General features: G+C 41.1%; 1 protein-coding gene across 1 annotated transcript in view; it reads right to left on the bottom strand.

Moving 5' to 3' along the window:
* Positions 1-7151, bottom strand: part of mei4 (meiosis-specific, MEI4 homolog (S. cerevisiae)) — a 202349-nt gene extending 195198 nt beyond the window's left edge. Inside the window, exons 1-2 of the mRNA XM_060914032.1 lie at positions 7118-7151; positions 6680-6913 (exon numbers count right to left, since the gene is read on the bottom strand). Coding sequence (XP_060770015.1) covers positions 6680-6913; positions 7118-7151 — 268 coding nt within the window. The remainder of the gene's footprint in view (positions 1-6679; positions 6914-7117) is intronic.
* Between the last annotated feature and the right edge of the window lie 8344 nt (positions 7152-15495).

The following is a 15495-nucleotide window of genomic DNA, read 5'->3' as shown; positions in this document are numbered from 1 at the left end:
GGAGTAATGTATTTTGAACTTCTTGGCTTGCTATGATAAAGTCAGAGGTATCGATGCCAGGTCCATAGTGTAAACACTCTACCATGTATTCCTATTCACAACTTAAGCCTAGTTGATTGACCTTCCTGTTTTTTTTTTCTTTTTTTACTGCTTTAACTTGTTATAAGTATTATGTTTCATAGTTCACGCTCGCCTGCACAACAGATTCCATGATGCCTTGCATCACAAATTGCAGGTCTACACACTACTGCCTCATTCATTAATTTTTATATTTTATTTATTTCTGATCAGTGATGGGAATAACAGCAGCTGCTACTAACACCTTTACTTGATCCAGTAACAGGCCATCTAATTAATTATTAGGGATGCACCGAAATGAAATTTTGGGGCCGAAGTCGAACACCGTGTCTAATGCCGTACACACTATGTTTAATGTAATTGTACACCCTGAAGTTTAAGAACAGCAAAGGAAGATGAGAAATTCAGGGAGCTGTCTGTCTCATTTTTCACAATAAAATAAAACTAAACAATATATAAATAAATACATATAAATAGTAAATGCAAAAATTAATGAAAAAAAAACACCCCATTATGGTAGCCTACTCATGCAGAGAATTGGCATTCTGTTATGTGCGTAGTTAAAAGAGGGTAGGATGACACCTTGGGTTAACAGGGGCATGAGCTCCTCCAATCTCTAATGACGTCAGATGAGATGATTATTATTAATAAGATACACGTGGAGATACCTAAAGTGACTTCGATGTATGTTTGCGCCAGTAAAAAAAAAACCCAAAGGATAGAGAAATGTGTCAGCAGTGGCGATCCTAGAGTGATTTACTCCCCGGGCGAAACCCCCTGCTGGCGCGCCCCCCCCCGCCCGTCTTTTTTTTTTCGGGGGGTTTTTTTGGGGGACCTTTTTTTTTTTCGCGCCTGCGCTCGTGCCGCCACCGTGTTGGGCTCTGTATTAGCCAACAGAATGTTAACAGCTTTACATGGTCGTTTAAACATTTCTCGTCGTGTGTTGTACGTCACGGACACGGCCCGTTATAAATTTGCTGTTACCAGAATGGCAATGATCAAGTCGTAATGTATTACTTAAGACTCTGTGTAATGTCATAGTAGTGTAGTACTATGGTAGTAAAGTCTTTTTGATGACTAGTACAACGTTCCGCTGGTGGGATTGTGCATATTATGGGGCTACGACAAGTTAGGCACACACACACACACACTGATGACGTCACCTGCGCAACTTTGGTATCGAGGGCTACCGCATGACGTCACCACGCCACGAGATTTTGTTAAGCGCCATATTGGAAGACCAAGTACACATCTATGCAAGTACATACATTCATAAAACAAACTACACCTGAAATGTAGCCAGGGCCGGTTCTGCCCTAATCTGGACCCGGGTGCAACATCGCGCACCCCCCAAAAAAAAAAAAAACACCAGTCTAAATCAGGACAACCATCACATAACTATAACTATAAACATTTTATATCAACTATTTTAACTAAATGGGCTATAATAAATAAGCCTGCAGGCAGCCACGGTGGGCTGCCTCAGAAAAGTAACCATTCAATGACGCAACTGAAAGCCTGCAGCCATGGCAGGCTGCCTCAGAAAAATAACCATTTGTCCTACCTTAACTCGTTTTGCTTTTTCTGCCTCCTTTTTTGTATTTTTGACCCTCCATTTATTTTCTTTCCTTTTCTGAAAACCCGATTTGTGTCCAGACATTTTGTTCTGCTACCAACGAACTAACTCGTCAGGTCTCGTCTCTCGAGTCCGCGATGATTCCCGTGGGAAGGGCAACAATTGATACATTTTTACAAACAACCAATAAACAGCCAATAGGGAGGTTGCAACGTTCAGGCTCTCCTTTGCTCAGAGACACTCAGTAATGCACTTATTCTCTGTCTCCTGGCAGAAAGCTCCTTGGTTTGCTTGTGTCTCAATCACAGCTGGTATTCTGTAGAAATACTTCTTTTCACCTTTCCCATCAGCTTTGTTAGAACACCCTAACACAGCACAAAAGTTTACCATTGTAGGTTTATGATGAATCAAGTGCCTCGTGGGTTTAAATTCCGCGCGCTGCCGTTATTTCCCCCAATCACGAGTTTGTTGGTCTTCCAATATGGCGCAGGGTTTGTTTACTTCCGGTTTCCGGTGACGTCAGTGAAAAGGGTCTATTGGGCTTCCCCATCCAAAATGTTCACACACACACACCCGCCCGTCTTTTTTTTTTTCTTTTTTTTTTTGGGGGGGGACCTTTTTTTTGTGTGTGTGTGTGTGGGGGGGGGGGGGGGGGGGGGGCTTTTTTTTTTTTTTGCACCCGCGCTCGTGCCGCCCCCCCACCGCGATGCCGCCCCGGGCGCCTGCCCGGTCGGCCCGCCCCTGTGTGTCGGACATAATTTAGGTCTCAAAAAGAAGACCTGTTCGCCCGTGCAAAAGTGACATCATCTTACCCCATATGACAAGCTACAGAGGTGTGTGCAAAAGCGCTCTCTCACGCTCTCCCTCTCCGAGGCTGCCTCAGCCTGTGCGGAGCGTGGACATATAGAACGACTTTGGCGCGGGAGTCTTGGTTCCCTCTATAATAGATTGTTACGAAAATAAATGTTAAATGAAATATGCATCCCGCGCATTCCTTTCCACAGGAACTTTGCTCACAACGTTTCGGTCGTGGCTAACGCACTGTCCTCCTTACCACAAGTGCAACGTTTCGGGAACAATACGGAAAGGACAGTGCGCGGGATTCATCTTTCCTTGAACAATTACCCAGAGACTTTTTAAATTACCTCACTGGGAAATATCCAATGCACCTGTTCAGTTACAGAGTTGTGCTCTCTAAATTGTAGTCATTCAAACCATTGTTTTGGCGGCCTGGTAGCCTGATATACTAAATATCCTACCGCTCACTCTCATGGTTTGGATGACTGCACAATATATTTTCGTAACACTGTGTTACAGCGGGAACCGAGACTCCCGCGCACAGTCAGCCTATTTTGCAGAGTTTAGTATTGATGCTAGCCTGTATTCAAACAGCGAGTGGCATGCCGGTGAATCCAAATCGTGGCGCTTTTTTCAATAGTGCATGATAGGCAGTGGGACGGAGTTTTCTTTTCTTTTTTGATCGGGTAGTGTGACGAAAAAAAAATGTGCAGGTTGCTGCACTGCTATTTCAAACGGCTATGATAAACTCCCCTGCCTCTATGCCCTATGGACAGTCTGGCTAATGTACACGAACACACTTACACAAATTTGTACTGCTCATGAACGTGTACATGTTCACAAGCTGACCATTAGCTTAACCCTGAAACAGAACAACAGGGTAGGAAGCTGCTTATGTTATTCAGCATCACGACTGCAAAGTGCACAATCAACTTACTACTACTGATATACAATATCATTAAACTTGACGTAACTACATTGCTTACCAGCATTCATATAAGAATTTCACAATAATAAACTGAATCCCTAGCTACATCTGCAACGGCTAAAATCCTCCTACCGCTCACTCTCGTGGCTAACATTGGCTAACGAGGAGTTTAGCTGCTATCACCAAATAACAACACATTAATAAACTTACTGGGCAGAATGGATCTTCAAATGCCGGACGAAATTGGAGGTCGTGGTCTGGCTGTCAGAAATTGTCACGTTGCAAATCTTGCACTGCGCCGTTCGTCGTTTACCTTCTAGGCAGTAGCCCTTGAAGCCGAAAGTGATTACTCTTGGGATGGCTGACATGATGATATGATGTGAAATCTGTGAACACATCGTGGCATGGGGTGTGGTATATAGCCCACACAGAGAGCATGTCTGATGGACAGGGCGGTGACAACGCAACGGCAGTGCAATCAAAATTACTGAAGTATGTGCATATTACATTTTATTTTCACAATAAAAACACGATGGAAATAACACTCAAGTCACTCAAGTCATCGTGTGTCAAGTCAAGTCCCGAGTCTTAAACTTCCAAGTCCGAGTCAAGTCTCAAGTATTTTCACGTTTTGTCAAGTCAAGTCACAAGTCATGAAAACAGTGACTCGAGTCGACTCGAGTCCAAGTCCCCACCTCTGCTGGAGTGTAACTTCTGTAAAGTTCAGGGATGAGAATGGGACATTTAAAAAAAAAAAAACCTGAAATGTCTGCCAACTTTCCCACATATATATATATATATATATATATATATATATATATATATATATGAATGTTTTCAAATTCAATGATGGTTTAAAACGTTTATGAACTTTAAGATGATAAATCTCTACAGATATAATATATCTCGTGAGCGATAGTGGAGGTAACCGTAACGATATATTAGATTCCTCCTGACTCTATCTTTGACAATTTAAGTAAAACGTACCTTTGTGCTTTTTTGTTTTGATGTGCTCCTGGATGTTTCTAGCTCCTCTGTTTCCATAATTGATCATATCTGAGCACAGAATACACAGAACCTTTCCCGGCACGTCCACTTTTCGGATATGTTCCGTCAGGTACGTCGTCACAGTTTGTGTCCCTATCTGCACGGTAACGCTACTATCGAGCCATGCCCATCAGAAACAGTTCTTTATCCTGTTCGATTTATCGATTTCCCTGACACGATCCTCATTTTTGCGGTCCAAAACTTTCGCCATATTGGCGAAGTAACTTTGAAAACTAACCAAAATAACTAGAACTTAAGAAGTGATCAAAACCATGTAGGTATAGCTTGTTTCTCCGTGAATTGTAGAAGTGAGATGAAACTAGGGTTCAAAACGTTGCCGGAAATCGTCGTGAGTTGTCGTTAGCATAAATATTGAAGAAAGCAATGACGGTTTCCGTTATCACAGCTGCAACTAATTTTGCGATGAGCGTTGCCGAAAGATGCTGGCGGGCGGTCGGTCGGTCCTGCCTGCTTGTGCCACCACAAGCCTCGCCTCGCGCTGACCCCCAAAATTTTCTCAACGGATTTACACATTTCACAAAAATGACATTTTCAGCGGGAAAAACTCGGAATTCCGCAGATCCGCGGAAAAATTCTCACCCCTGAAATTGTAATTAAATTGTAATTCTTGTAATAATATATTTGTCCAGTATACCATGCCATTTTGTAATAGCTTTGCTAACTTGCCACAATACATTTGTTGTGTTAAGCAGTATCAATATTTTTTTACCATGTTGTTTTGTAATAAAGCACATACATGCACCGTATATTGGCGGGAGCATGCAATTAATAAAGCTGCATTTATTGGTATAAAATGTGTGATTCTTAAACTCTCAATTTTCATTCACCCCCCAATCAAGTTCTAACCTTCCTTAGAGCAATATCATAATTACAGCACTAAAGATTTAGCATTAAAAGTCATGAATCAATCTAATGAACGCATAATATTTAGCAATACTGAAAGTGATGGTTCACTAAACAATGGAGTTGTCCATTTCACTCTAGGAGTAAAACACACACTGGCAGGACAAATGAGTACGAGGCTTTTATGACTTAATTACTAACACAACGTCTACAACAAGTTCGCGTAGGCCAGTGTTTCGCAAAGTGTGGTCCGCAGACCACTGGTGGTCCGCGAGGTGATCTACAAATGTAGTCCGCGTTTTCAAGATAAGCTAGCGTATGCTTTGTAACATTATTAGAAAGTTACATTTATCCAATCTTGTTTTTAACGGCAATCAAACGGGCCGGTAATTTCATCATTATTATTATTTAAAAAGCGTTCTGCATCTGAATTTGCACCACATAAAACTTGTAGTGTGCACGTGCTCTTATTCCGCCTCTCGTCTCTAGGCAACAGTCACCTCACAAATCTCTGCCTCACAGGCAAACAGACCTGAAAACAAGCAAACGAAAATTCTGAACATATAATAGGCTAATCCTAACTAGCTCGTGTTCGTGGCGATTTTTTTAATTTACTGAAAGTGAAACAACAAGGATGGAGAAGTGGCTGACAGGTTCAGTTAAGAGGAAAAACCCTGACACTACCGACACAAGCATCAATAAGGAGAAAATGCAAAGAAAATAAGATTCAGTTAGCATTGAGTCCCCAACACAGGAAGAACAAGAAAAACAAGCTTGGCAGACTAAAGTTTACCAAGTCAATGTGGCCCCAAACCTCAGATTAAAGCTGTCCAGCTTGGAACCAGATATTAAATCATTGATGCTTAGTATGCATCAGCACCACTCCTCCCATTAAGAAAAAAAAAAGAGTCAGTTTTGAGCAGAAGACAAGTAAGTGTAATCTGTTAAATCTAAAATTTGTTTTGTCATTTCAGTTTATTCATGTTCCTCCTAATTTTGAACAATTGATATGAAATGTTCTGATTAACTGTTTGCTGAATTTTAAACCTCCATACTTTTGCCTTTAAAAACCACGGAGGATATGGAATGGATAGGCCTTTAATGTATTTAGTTAACCATAATTTTTTCAATTAAAAACACCTAATAGTACACATCTCTGTATGGTCTGTCTGTGTGTGTGTTGTGTGGGGCGGACGGGGGTATTGACAGGTGGTCCCTGAATTTTTTTTTTTGGGACAAAGTGGTCCCTTGGTCTGAAAAAGTTTGAGAAACACTAACGTAGGCTGACATCTCGCATAGGATGCTTTGTTTGTTCCCAAACGGTCCCAGAGTGCACCGCGCCAAATCCAAAATGGCGGTATCCGTGAACCGGCTGACTGAACACTCACCCCGCGCTGTCTCGGTGCCATTTCTCTGCTTGTTCAGCAGTTTAACAAGCATCAGTTCCTGCCTGAGACTTAAAACTTCGTCTTTGAGATCTTCTGCTTTACTTTTCCAGTTTTCCTCCTGCTGTTTGAGTTTAGCGGCCAAATATTCCGCATGTTCCCGGCCGCTCTTCCCCGCAGGCTTGCTCTTTATAACGGCGAGCGCGACACCAAACTTCGCTCTTCTGATGTGCCATGCTAAAACAAACAAACATTTATCCAACAAATTAATAAACATTCGGCCTGGTTTAGGAACTGTATACAAATCTACATCTATTAAATAAAATGAGGATCACAATTTACAACCAACATTCTGTCAAAGTGCATTTATTTCTTCAGTAATATGAATTCGAGGCAGATGTTTGGTTCTCGTCAGGTTAGCTACATCACTTTATACAGTACCTTCACACCATTCTGTAGCGCCGGATTTCGCCATTTTGTGATCTTCAGTTTATAAATTATTTCCATACGAGAATCTTATTAATAAATCGTCCCCTCAGTAGCTGTATAATAGCTAGTCATACTATATATAAACATATTTACATATCAGGAAACCAACATGAAGGTGAACTTCTCGTCACGTGAGCCCCTCGCGCGCGCGCACCTAATCCTCCCTAACTAGTATTAATTAATAAATAATACGCGTCTGTATTCTTAAGGACTTTCTACTTAGTACAGCTGTGCGACGTGTTGTCATGTTTGCGTTTTTTACAGCTTGAATACAGTATTTTTGAACTTATATTTCGTGAACCATGAAAAAAAGCGCTTTATTGCTTGGTTGCGTGATGACGTCACCACGTGCGTAACCACGTCTAATTTGCATACGCCTCAGAGTTGAACGGCATCCCCTTTACAATTCTGCGTGCGTAAGTGACGTTGCGCTTAATTTCCAAACCGGAAGTCCACCATGTTGGATGATAACCATGACTGTTATCAGTGTTTTATGTGTGAGCTGCTTTGTGATTTTCGTTGAAAAGTTTCATCTATGCAGCTAATTTGGTAATAAGTGATTTTTTAAAAAATACTTTGTACTGCATAAAAAGCTTTCAGCTCTATCCAGAGTCTTTGTCAGGGGGAAATGACATCACTTCGAGCATGCATGATTTTCTTTTGATTTCTTTGCCTTTGAAGAAAGACAGTGTTTACTTTCTGGGTGGGATATACAGTGCTCAGCGTAAATGAGTAGACCCCATTTGAAAAGTAACATTTTAAACAATATCTCAATGAACACTAACAATTTCCAAAATGTTGACAAGACAAAGTTTAATATAACATCTGTTTGTGAAAGTAAGGTTAATAATATAACTTAGATTACACATTTTTTCAGTTTTACTCAAATTAGGGTGGTGCAAAAATGAGTACATCCCACAACAAAAACTACTACATCTAGTACTTTGTATGGCTTCCATGAATTTTAATGACAGCAGCAAGTCTTCTAGGCATGGAATGAACAAGTTGGCGACATTTTGCAACATCAATCTTTTTCCATTCTTCAACAACGACCTCTTTTAGTGGCTGGATGGAAAGTGATGCTTAACTTGTCTCTTCAGAATTCCCCATAGGTGTTTGATTGGGTTCAGATCAGGAGACATACTTGGCCACTGAATCACTTTCACCCTGTTCTTCTTCAGAAATCCAACAGTAGCCTTAGATGTGTGTTTAGTCATGTTGGAAAAGTGCACGACGACCAAGGGCACGGAGTGATGGTAGCATCTTCTTTTTCAGTATAGAGCAATACATCTGTGAATTCATGATGCCATCAATGAAATGCAGCACTCATGCAGCCCCACATAAGGACAGTGCCACCACCATGTTTCACTGTCGGCACCATGCATTTTTCTTTGTATTCCTCACCTTTGCGACGCCATACAGTTTTGAAGCCATCAGTTCCAAAAACATTTATCTTGGTCTCATCACTTCAGAGTATAGAGTCCCAGTAGTCTTCATCTTTGTCAGCATGGGCCCTGGTAAACTCTAGGTGGGCTTTTTTGTGCCTGGGCTTTAGGAGAGGCTTCTTTCGTGGATGGCATCCATGCATGCCATTCTTCTGCAGTGTATGCAGTATTGTGTCACGGGAAATAGTTTCCCCAGTTTGGCTTTCTGTTTCTTTAGATAACTGCAGTGAACTTGCATGCCAATTTTCTTCAACCCTTCTCATCAGAAGACGCTCCTGTCGAGGTGTTAACTTCCGTGGACGACCTGGACGTCTCTGTGAGATGGTTGCAGTTCCAGCTTTCTTAAATTTTTGTACCACTTTTGCTACAGTATTCTGACTGATAAGTAAAGCTTTGCTCATCTTCTTGTAGCCTTCACCTTTGTGGTGTAAAGAAATTATTTTTTTTGGGGAATTCTGAAGAGACAAGTTGAGCATCACTCTCCATCCAGCATCCAGTCACTAAAAGAGGTCATTGTTGAAGAATGGAAAAAGATTGATGTTGCAAAATGTCACCAACTTGTTCATTCCATGCCTAGAAGACTTGGTGCTGTCATTAAAAATCATGGAGGCCATACAAAGTACTAGATGTAGTAGTTTTTGTTGTGGGGTGTATTCATTTTTGCACCACCCTAATTTGAGTAAAACTGAAAAAATGTGCAATCTAAGTTTATATTATTAACCTTACTTTCACGTTATAAGTTAAACAGATGTTATATTAAACTTTGTCTTGTCAACATTTTGGAAATTGTTTGTGTTCATTGAGATATTGTTTAAAATGTTACTTTTCAAATGGGGTGTACTCATTTATGCTGAGCACTGTACTTGCGATAATAATGCACGTGACAAAGAGAAATGGTTCTTCAGAATTCCCAAAATAATTAAAAACAGTGACAACACAGATGAACTGTCCAGATAATGCTGTGTTCTGTAGTTAAGTCATAAGGACTTAACTAAGGAAAAAGCTAATTACACCCGTGTGTGTTGTGATTGCTTTATATCTGGTAAGAGTTCATTGCTAATTAAAGCTGTTTTCTCTACTGATTAAACTGAACTTGTAAGCTTTAGTGCGAAGACTCTGCTTCTCACCTTGCAGGAGCACTGGAAAATCTACATGATAAAACAAATCCAGATTGGGCACCAACACTCCAAATTAGGATACGATAAGATCAAGATGAAAACTCATCTCGCAGTATCAAGAAGCAACAGGATAAATGAAAGATCTGCCAAGAAAGCCAGATTAGAAGCAGCGTGAAACTTGGTGAGTTTGGAGAACAATGTGGGTCAACTTTGCCAGGTGAGATATTAGCAATGCCGTTCCAGTAACCTAGTAACTTTGTTTTACTTATGCACTTTCCGTTTTACACACGTACCAGAGTCAAATGAAATTGTGCCTGAAACCCTCCCAGCAGAGACGCACACTGAAAGTGGTTTCCAGATTGAACTCACTGGGTTACAAATATCTCAAATGGAGCAGTGCAATAGAGATGACTTGCGAATTGGTGGAACTTAAGAAAAAAATATTGGAAGCTGGTTTAACTTTGCCAAAGTATGCTATGCCTTGTGTAATTTATCTCCATCGATTTTTCCTTTTGATTAGAGTGAGTTTACTTTGTGAAAAGAAAATCCGTCCGTCCATTTTGGCATATCACTACAGTGACGTGGCCGCTCTGACAGCTTCAGTCATCAAAGTCTCTAGGGAACATTACAGTAATGGTTTCCCATTGCCTTCTACTGGATTATTATAGAGGTTTTCTCTTCTTAACCATTCACGCTCGCATTCACACCTACGGTCAATTTAGAGCCACCAATTATCCTAACCTGCATGTCTTTGGACTGTGGGGGAAACCGGAGCACCCAGAGGAAACCCACGCAGACACGGAGAGAACATGCAAACTCCACACAGAAAGGCCCCTGTCAGCCTCTGGGCTCGAACCCAAAACCTCCTGACTGTGAGGCGTTAGTGCTAACCACTTACAGTGCTGCTGAAAAGAAAATAGAATTAGCATAAAATAGTACTAGTTAATAGCTAAATAGTACTAGCTGTAGTATGCTCTGGCCCCATCCCAATGCGGCGTGGCGATGTAGCTTACAGCAGGTTATGGTCGCTGAACTGCTGGCTGTCCAGGTGGTGCTCTGAAAACAGTGTGGGCTTTATAGATAATTGGGCTAATTTTGAGGGCACTGCTGGCCTGTTAGGGCGGGATGGTATCCATCCCACTCGGGAAGGTGCTGCTCTCATTTCCTGCAGCATAGGTCATAGTCTCAGAACAGGCCTAGTTAATTTCTGACAATCCAGAGCCAAGGCCAGGGAGCAGACGAACAGGCTAAACCGACTGTCTGCTAGCTGCACAGAGTCGTCACTCAGGGCCCACTACATCGAGACTGTGTCTGTTCCCCGAGCTCAACAAAAAGGTAGAAATTTTCAGAGAGTTTGTTCCAGTAACCTAATCAATATAAAATTAGATCATACTGACTGTACAGCTGCTGCCAGCACCTTTGATCTAAAGGTGGGGCTATTAAATATTAGATCTCTTACATCTAAAGCGCTAATGGTTAATGAACTCATTACTGATCAGGAGTTTAATGTACTGTGTTTAACAGAAACATGGATTAAGCCAAATGAATATATAGCATTAAATGAAGCGAGTCCTCCTGGATACAGTTATATACACCAGCCTCGTCTAACTGGCAGAGGAGGAGGCGTCGCGGTTATTTATAACGATTATCTAGGTGTAACACAAAAACCTGGTTATAAATTTAATACATTTGAAGTTCTTCATACTCATATAATGTATGTAGCCTCGAAAAATAAGTCTCCCCAGTTAATTCCATTGCTTATTATTTACAGGCCCCCGGGGCCATATTCTGAGTTTCTTTCTGAATTTGCAGATTTTATCTCAGATCTGGTTATTTCCTTAGACAAAGCTTTAGTTGTCGGAGATTTTAATATTCACTTCGATAACCCAGAAGACCCTTTAAAAACAGCGTTTGTGTCCATCTTAGATTCAGTCGGGATTAAGCAGAATGTCATAGGACCGACCCATAATGGTGGTCACACCCTTGATCTAATACTAACATTCAGATTAAACGTAGACAATATAGTCATACTTCCACAGTCTGAAGTTATCTCAGATCATTGTCTCATCTCATTCAAAATATGTCTGAGTAATAATATATGCACCTCACCACGCTACTGTATTAAACGTACTTTCACGTCAACTACTGCACAGAGCTTTATAAATGATCTCCCAGAGCTGTCAACTTTGATTGGGTCACTGTCAGCCCCTGCAGAACTTGATCAGGCAACTGAATGCTTAGAGTCAACATTCCGCCATACTTTAGATAATGTAGCTCCTCTAAAAAGGAAAATGGTCAGAGACAAAAAATTAGCACCCTGGTATAATGATGACACTCGCACATTAAAACAGACCACTCGAAAATTGGAACGTAAATGGCATCAAGCAAAATTGGTAGTGTTCAAATTAGCTTGGAAGGAGAGCTTCCTGAAGTATAGAAAAGCTCTTAGTGCTGCGAGATCAACATATTTCTCCTCCCTAATAGAAGATAACAAAAATAATCCTAGATTCCTATTTAATACTGTAGCAAAATTAACCAGGAATAAGTCCACTATCAACACATGCACACCTGCAGTATGTAGTAGCAACGACTTCATGAATTTTTTTAATGACAAAGTTGAGAATATCCGACAAAAAATTCAAACTACTAATTTAAGGTTAGACAATGAAAGTGACCTTGTAGTTAACAATATAACTGTATCAGATCATCAGTTAGAATGTTTTACTCCCCTAAAAGAAACTGAATTACTTTCATTAATCTCTACATCAAAAGCCTCAACTTGCGTACTAGATCCCTTACCGACACATCTATTCAAACAGATAATGCCTGGAGTAATTGAACCGCTTCTAAAAATAATAAATTCTTCTCTTATGATTGGCTATGTACCCAAATCCTTTAAACTAGCAGTTATCAAACCCCTGATTAAAAAACCTGACCTTGATCCCTGTCAGCTGTCCAATTATCGGCCAATATCAAACCTCCCCTTTATCTCCAAGATCCTTGAAAAAGCTGTGGCACAGCAGTTATGCTCATATTTACATAGGAATAACATCCATGAAATGTATCAGTCAGGATTTAGACCTCATCATAGCACAGAGACAGCACTGGTTAAAGTAGTAAACGACCTACTGTTGGCGTCTGATCAGGGCTGTGTCTCGCTACTTGTGTTGCTTGACCTTAGTGCAGCATTTGATACCATTGATCATTCCATTCTTCTGGATAGACTAGAAAATGTTGTGGGAGTTAAGGGAATGGCCCTCTCCTGGCTCAGGTCTTATCTAACTGATCGTTATCAGTATGTTGATATAAATGGTGATATTTCTAGACGTACCGAGGTAAAGTTTGGTGTTCCACAAGGTTCTGTCTTGGGTCCACTGCTTTTTTCTCTATATATGTTACCTCTGGGCGATATTATTCGTAAACATTTTATTAGTTTCCACTGTTATGCTGATGACACACAGTTGTATGTCTCTGCAAAACCTGATGAGAGACACCAGCTTAATAGAATTGAGGAATGTGTTAAGGACATTAGACACTGGATGCTTATTAATTTCCTTCTGCTTAACTCTGACAAGACTGAAGTACTTGTACTAGGACCACATACAGCTAGAAGTAAGTTTTCTGATTACACAGTGACTCTGGATGGCCTTTCTGTTTCTTCACGTGCAGCAGTAAAAGACCTCAGAGTGATTATTGACCCCAGTCTTTCATTCGAAACTCACATTGATAACATCACCCAGATAGTTTTCTTTCATCTCAGAAATATTGCAAAGATAAGAAATTTAATGTCATTGCATGATGCAGAAAAACTAGTTCATGCTTTCGTTACCTCCAGGTTGGATTATTGTAATGCCTTACTGTCTGGATGTTCCAATAAGTGCATAAACAAGCTCCAGTTAGTTCAAAATGCAGCAGCAAGAGTCCTTACTAGAACTAGAAAATATGACCGCATCACGCCTGTCTTATCCACACTGCATTGGCTCCCAATCAAATTTCGTATTGATTATAAAATACTACTATTGACCTTTAAAGCACTAAATGGTCTCGCACCACAGTACCTGAGTGAACTTCTGCTCCTCTATGACCCGCCACGCCTACTTAGATCAAAAGGTGCAGGCTATCTGCTGGTACCTCGTATAGTGAAGGCTACATCAGGGGGCAGAGCCTTTTCTTACAAAGCCCCACTGTTATGGAACAGCTTTCCAAGTAATGTTCGGGAATCAGACAGTCTCAGCATTTAAGTCTAGGCTGAAAACATATCTGTTTAGTCAAGCCTTTTGTTAATGGTGTTTATGAGGTAAAGGAGTAGATCTGGAGGGTCCTCAGACATAGAGTGTTTTGGTAAACTGGGATGTATGGATGCTGTCAGTCCCCACTCGCTTGCTCACTCGAGTTTGTTGACGGTGTAGTGGCTGGCTGCTTTATGTCCCGGGGCTCCCTCATGCCTGTGTTACCTTCTGGATCTCTCCTTTTAGTTATGCTGTCATAGTTAGTTGCCGGAGTCCCTGCTTGTACTCGGTGCAATATGTATACTGTTCCTACTTATTCAGGTGACATTGGGCATACCTAACCACCTGTGTTTTCTTTCCCTCCCCCCACCCCAAATCTGTCCCTCTGAGTTACATGGAGTCAACAGGAAATCTTTTGGTGGAGAGGGTGGAGACCTCGACTGGCTATCGTAGCCTGCAGGGAATCGGCCATCAGACATTCTGTCGCATGTCCCAGACCCGGTGAAATGTAACTGAATTGTCTTGGCCAGCCCTAAGGGTCCCATCTGCATCTCATTATTGCTGAGGAGTGTGCTCCCATCACCCAATCAAGCATCCAGCCAGAGCAGGTCATGATATATTTTACCATATTAACATGCCATTGTTGTGTGTTATGCCTGATGTAAAGACTCTCGTCTCTGCGAGCCTACCACACAGATTTAATACTTGTCATTTTTAGGGCATACCTAACAACGTGTTTTCTTTCTCTCTTTCTTCCCCCCCCCCAATCTGTCCCTCTGAGTTACATGTTGATCCTGGGATTGAGATGCTGGCCTCTTCTGCTCCTCGGACCTGCTTGATCCATCCTGGTGCCCTGTGTCTGGTTGGAGTTTTATCGCACCGCTCCTGTGAAGGACGGCCCCATGAGGACAGTTAAGGGTTATACCTGTTAAAACTGTTAATATTATAGTCAGGCTGTCTGTTGTTGCCCAAATGAGGATGGGTTCCCTTCTGAGTCTGGTTCCTCTCGAGGTTTCTTCCTCATGTCGTCTGAGGGAGTTTTTCCTTGCCACAGGCTTGCTCATTGGGGATAGATTAGGGATAAAATTAGCTCATGTTTTAAGTCGTTCAAATTCTGTAAAGCTGCTTTGCGACAATGTTTATTGTTAAAAGCGCTATACAAATAAACTTGATTTGATTTGATTTGATACTAGTAATGGTGCTTGGTGATGTTTGTATTGCATGCTTTTTTAATGTGTTTGCACTCTATTTTGTCAAAGATCTTTATTGTTTGAAATGTAAAGGTTTTCTGGGTTGATATAAAAACAAACAATTAGAATATCAAAATATGTGAATAAAATATACTACTTATGTACATATCCTTAGATTCTGGATTTGTATATAATCCAACATGGTGGCCGGTGCATATGTCATACTGTTTTTGTCACGTGGTTGCACACAAGGAATGGCTGTGTTCAAACTATCAGTGCAAGTCAATCCAAGTTTTTTTTCCCCATATCCGATCTTCCTGATTGACTAGCCACATTATATATTGTAAG

The sequence above is a fragment of the Neoarius graeffei genome, chromosome 2 (genome assembly GCF_027579695.1).
Source record: "Neoarius graeffei isolate fNeoGra1 chromosome 2, fNeoGra1.pri, whole genome shotgun sequence".
In the NCBI taxonomy this organism is placed as follows: Eukaryota; Metazoa; Chordata; class Actinopteri; order Siluriformes; family Ariidae; genus Neoarius; species Neoarius graeffei.
The sequence above is the reverse complement of the archived record's forward strand: the minus strand, read 5'-3'. Positions and strand labels throughout refer to the sequence as shown.